At 41.3% G+C, this 6,000-nt stretch overlaps 1 protein-coding gene across 1 annotated transcript in view; it reads left to right on the forward strand.

The window, feature by feature from the left end:
- Nucleotides 1-5,632, forward strand: part of LOC137780187 (protein bicaudal C homolog 1-B-like) — a 59,087-nt gene extending 53,455 nt beyond the window's left edge. Inside the window, exons 20-21 of the mRNA XM_068568583.1 lie at nt 238-337; nt 2,541-5,632. Of these exons, the coding sequence (XP_068424684.1) occupies nt 238-337; nt 2,541-2,668 (228 nt within the window). The 3' untranslated portion in view covers nt 2,669-5,632. The remainder of the gene's footprint in view (nt 1-237; nt 338-2,540) is intronic.
- The last annotated feature ends 368 nt before the right edge of the window (nt 5,633-6,000 follow it).

Genomic DNA, 6,000 nt, shown 5'->3' on the forward strand with positions numbered 1-6,000 from the left:
GGCTTCTGAAGAACAATCAATGCAGTGTGTTTTTATTGCCTTTTTAAATGAAATAATATAAAGTATGTATGTCACAAGATAAAAGTCCAGAGAAACTAGTGAAAATAGTGCATTGGAAAATCTTATAATGCAAAAGCCCTTTAAGTAAAAATACTTGTGTTATAGAATTTGTAGCACTTGTATAAGTTGCTGAATTGTGGCAATAGAGGTGTTTAATGGGCATGTTGCTGCTTTCAGATTGACCTCCAGACATTCCTGACTCTAACAGACCAGGACCTGAAGGAACTGGGCATCACCACCTTTGGAGCCCGCAGGAAAATGCTGCTCGCCATCTCAGGTACAAATGAAGAGAAGCACATGTTTGTCAGGTTTTCTCTTTCATGCCCTTCCTCGTTCCCGGTCTTTCTCAGCAATCGACTGCCTGGCAAACCGAAATTGCCCAATAAAACAAACTCATTAGCAACGGAGCAGCTCCGGTAAAGATATGCCTGCAAACGAACGCGTCGGTCTCGAGTTGGTTCTTTACTGTGCTGATAATCACTGATAGCAGCTGGAGCCTCTTCCCGTCGGCTCCCGCTGAAGGCAGTTCACACAAATTGGCTTGTGTGTTTGTTTCATTATTGTTTCCTATTGTGTCTGTTGCTGCCACAAACTTGAGTGGAGCCCAGCTGTGCAGAGGGCAAAGAGGGAACTCCAACTGGCAGAGGTCATCAACACCGCCAACCACTGGCTTTGAAAGCCATAGGTAGCCCTTATTATTGGCAGACGGGTACAGAGTACAAGCGAGAACACATTTTTTCTTGTAAAGATGCATGAAAACATGTTGTAGTAATTTGCACCGGCAGGAGTAAATGGGATTAAGGCACATTCTTCTCACATGATGAGTGTGTTGTTTTTTCTCCAGTTGCTCCAGCTGCCTCCTTGATATTGATGTAGACTCCGTCATGTCCTTGCACTGGATGTGATGTGGATGTCACACTTTATTACTGATGTCATGTCTTGGACCCTGTAATAGCTGGAGTCGTTGGGCTGCATACGTTAATCACGCTCACGTTGGGATCGTCAGCGTCCTGTCAAGGGGCATTCAGGGAAAGGTCAGAACCCTCGGACCAGCGCCAGGGTTGACAGTAAAAGAGGAGCGAGGGGAAATGGCGAGGCCAGTGCTGATTTTTCAGAAAAGCCGAGCGATCCAAGGCCAGAATTGGTTTTCTTGCCTGCCGCCTCAGCCAAGTGCAGCTCAACTTACATCTCCGCTGACGGACTTGAGGGCTCCAAACCAGGAACACTCGCGTCTCTGTCTGTCTCTCCGGCTTTCTGTATTTGCGCTTCTTATTATAAAGAGATAGAAGGCGAGTCGAGGCAATCCAGGTTCTGACTTCCTGCCGGTCTGCCAGTAAAAAGAGCTGCTGGAGCGAGCTGCCTGTCTCCAGTAATCCAGCAGAAGGTTTATGCTGGCAGAGACAGACCGAGTGCGGTTATCATATGAATAACTCAAGAGATGCCATGACGTGACATTTTTATGAAATCATTATGTCCAAGCTGCTGTGTAAAAAGTACAAAGGTACAAAGAAGGTTTTTGTTTTGATCTGAGCAAACCTGAAGGGATCTGAATCCAATTGTCTTGTCATTGTTGATCAATGGAGGCTGAAAAGAGCCCAGGTGCACAGGGTAAAATATTTAACTAATACCACCATGAAACTTCCCCAGTGCATTACTTGCATCAAGAGAATTACTTTTTGTATTACTGCATGTTTTAATATGCTAATTAGGCTTCATTTCTTTTTCTGAGCAGAAATGTGAACATGGGAAAATGCCATTTTAACAATTATTGTTTCTTTTTTTTTTGACAATTAGAGGAAAAGATTTTTTACAGCGGAGATTTTTTCACTTTTAAAAAATAAAAACATTTTGCAATGTTGCCTTGTTTCAGGAATAAAATGTTTCAGAATTAAGGCAATGAATGATGTGGGAAGAAACTTGATTGTAAAAGCCTTCAGAATATCGATGGAAATGAACTTGGAAAGCTTGTTGCACGTTTGGGCCAGAAATCTCCACTTCAGTCCGAGGAGAATTTTATTTTGAGAAAAGGTCCTTTTCAACAAAATGTATTGTAATACATGTTACTCTTAATTTGACTCAATATAGAGAATAGAGTAGAACATTTTGTGGATATCACCATGACATTTACCAAATTGATTATTTGGTTTAAAACAATTTTCTTTTGCATTCCAGGTTGTCTGAAATATGTTTAAATATACAAAAGAAGCATATCTAATGTTAACCTTTGTCTATTTGGGTCTGTAGATTTCTTCTAAATTCATCAATGTAGGTAAATAAACACTGGATGTTTCCTACCTACATGTTATGGAAGCAAAATAACCCTCAATCTCAAATGTCTGTACCTGAGATGTCCACTCTCTCTTTCATCGTCTGCGTTCCTTTCCTGTGATTTACGACGTCTTCTCTTCCAACACCAGACGTAGAATCACCTTTTACTTGTTGTTAAGTGGTGCTTTTTTGTTTGTGTTTTTTCGACACAGAACTAAACAAGAACAGGAGGAAGCTATTCGAGCCGCCCATCAGGTCCTCTTTCCTGGAAGGGGGAGCCAGCGGCCGCCTTTCCCGTCAGTTCCACGCAGACATAGCCAGCGTCAGTGGGCGATGGTAGGTGCCTCCAGACCCACGGGCCGACCCGGGACCGTCCAAGATGGAGGCCCCGCCTCCAGTGTCCTTCTGTGCCTCAACAGCCCGGGTTTCAGCTGAATGAAGACTGTTTAAATGTTGTTGTTGTTGCCATAAAGTATAAATATATATATCTATATAGATATATAGATATTAAAAAAAAAAGCCATAGTTTTACCTGAAGTGCCAACTCGAAAAAAGGGATTTCTCAGAAACGTGAGGTTCAGTGTTCACTCCTTTATAGAGTCATTTATATATGAAGGTTTGTTGTTGTGGTCCTGATGAAGGGTACTGTCCAGTAGTTCTGTCCAATTTTCGTTCAAGGGAACAGGCAGAATGCTTAGTACAAATCATTCTACACATTGATGCTACCTGCATTTGTATTATGCTGTTGTATCAGTGACATGCACTTTAATATTACTAGACTTTTGCCTGTGAGAGCCTAATTCATTAGATTCAAATAACTATGCATTTTTTGTTTGTTTATTGACTAAAAGCACAGATGCATTTTGTACCAAACCAAATGTAAGCACTTACTAGTGAGTTTAGGGCGCCACCAAAGGAGGTGCAAAATGTGTCGGTGCATCAAAGTGATGACTTAATCAACTTTAACCAAAGGGAAGTATCATTGTGGCCTTTGACCTTTTGCTGCCTTTAAGTGTTTTGATTGGTGGACGTTCCTCCGAGGTCAGTGTCTGTTTTGTATGTCTATGTGTTTACTAGACAAAAAAAAAAAAATCAAATATTTTTTACTCACTATGCATTATGATTTTATTTTTTGTTTTTACCATTTTAGGGGAATGGGTGGGATGTTTAACGGTAATCAGTTTACATTTGTATTTTTTTATACATTCATGAGTGAGTTTCTATGATTTTTGTAATTAGATTATTAATATCTTTTCCTTTTTTTTCCTGCCTTTTTTTTGTAATTGTGTGGAGCCGTGATGTGGCTGTGCCATGGGACAGTAGCAGAGCCATGAGGCAGTGAGGCAAAGCTTTAAAGGCCTCGCTCTGATTATGTCAACCGGCATTTGTCTACGGTTCTCCTTCTCTGTTTGTTTAGAGTCCGTGCTCTTTTGTCTTATCTGTTATTTGTCAGCGTTTCTTCTCCGTGGCCCCTTCTGGGTGCCGAAAAATCTCACAAAGCACTCCATGTATTCAGACCTCGAGTTGCTATGCTAGACCCATGTGTCTTTTTTTTTGTCTTCCTATTATCCGGCTGGAAGGACCTAACAGAGCAGGCCCGTGCCTTTTGCAGCAAAAAAAGGGCCAATGTACATAGCTAGTTTTTCAGCAGGGAGATATTTTGTTAAGAATAACAATATTTTGATCTGACCTTCCCCTCCAGTAGGGAGGCGCGTCACACAAAGAACCAGTATATTCACAGCCAAATTGGACTCGTATGAGAATATCTTCAGGGGTTGCAAAAGAGAAACCAAAGTCATCGAAAGGACTGTGAGGTTTAAGATGGAAACAAACACAAATCTGGAATTTTCTGGTATCAAGTCGTGCAATCTGACACCCAGGAAACCTGCTTAAGCAGAGTTTAATGAAGTTACAGGATTATGCACGCAGCAGCAGTGTTTATCATCAAAGCTCGTGTTTGTTCTGGACTCCTGTGTTATGTTCGGTCATGTGTTTTGCAGGAGGAAAACATCCTTTTCAAACGGTTCATTAACTTTGGATATCTCAAGTGTTGTTTTGCGTGATATCCTTAAGATTTATCTGAGTGTTTAGCCTACCAACCGATCCGTCTTCCAAAGTCTTGAGCGCTTTGTATCAACTGCAACTAAGTGTCTCTTTGTCTTCTTTTTTTTTTCTTTGCAGTGCTAAGGGTATAAAATCTAAGACTAACAAAAGTCTTTTCTTGGTTTGAATGAGACTAGTGTGTATAATCTTTAAGGTATGTAGAGGGCACTTTTGAGAAATGATCACGGTCGAGCGCATGAACATTTACTTCAAAAGAAAGTAACAGTAGTCCTCACATTATCTCCTTCAGAGAGAAGCCCGTAATTCCTCTTCAATTCACAACGATTCCCTTTAAGGTGATTTGTTGTTCATCATGTTCCCTTTTAACCACTTCCCAACCTCCCTCGCATCTGATTCGAGCCATTCTCAATGTGGTTGTCAAGTAAATAACACTATCCTAAACGATAGTCTGACACGGTTGCAGAAGCCAACCAGGTATTTGTCTCTTTTATCCCATGTGGAAGTCTTTAAGAAAAAGACGCGATAGAGAGAGAACGCTAATCTAGAACGGGGTTCTTAATCCCGAGAGGAAACCCGGGGCCGGTTCGCCCCCACGCATCATGGTACTACAGTGAAACTGTTGAGCGCTGGTTCTCCCGGTGCGGTGACTCGTGTTCCTGCCTTGCAGACATTTGTTTTCATCCCTTACCTTGTTTGGATGCGTTTGCTCGGAGGGCAGCAGAGGTTCTTGTCTCGTCAAGAGAATGTTGTTCAGCAAATATTGATGCGCGTTATCGCCGATTTATTAAGGATCAGCGAAGGGACTCAAGTCGAAACGTTTACTGCCAGCTTGTCTAGTCTTTTCCCTCTGATAGAGTAGATTCACAATTATGTCTTTGATTTGTTGTATTAGTAATATTGTTGTTCCCAAAGGGATTTATTTGAAGGAGTCTTTGTACTGCAATCAAATGGTACATTTATAATAAATGTAAACCACTAAGGATAATACATAACTTTTGTACAACTTTTTCATCTTATGCAACCGTTGTTTTTGTGTGAGAAAGGTACAAGTCTGCACAAAGTTCCAGAGACGAAATTTGTGTAGAAACATCGCCATGTGGCCAAAGCTCTGTTCACTGCGGCATCTGTTGATGCTATTGTTATTCTAATTGTATTGTAGTACAGATATAAACAGGACATTTTGGAAAAACTGTCAAGCAGGCAAAAAAAATGTTTGTTCAAATATTATGAAGGTAATAAATTTATGCAAAGTCCCTTTTTTGTTGCTTTTGTTTTTCTGCACAACACAAGAACGTACAGATAACACGGTCTGCAAGTGTCTTCTCCAGTTTCAATGAGGGCAGGAAGAGGATCGTAGCTTTAAGCTAGCAGGAAATCCAGGCGTTCAGCATCTGTAACGAGCTGTAGCCTTTGCGACTCCAAGAATATTCTCAAGAGAGCAGATAAGCACAAAGTCTTAAAATGGCAAACGACAGAAGTACATTCTCTTTATCTTCTCCGCTTGAAAGCCCTGCAGCCAACCGTAATCTAAACCGCGTACATCCTCTGCAGGTTGAGAAGCGCGCCATGTGCTTACGATGCCATGCATTCCTGCATGAGGCCTAATCC

Source organism: Clinocottus analis, unplaced genomic scaffold (assembly GCF_023055335.1).
Source record: "Clinocottus analis isolate CAN_PGR_092001 unplaced genomic scaffold, fCliAna1.0.p SCAF_8, whole genome shotgun sequence".
NCBI lineage: Eukaryota > Metazoa > Chordata > Actinopteri > Perciformes > Cottidae > Clinocottus > Clinocottus analis.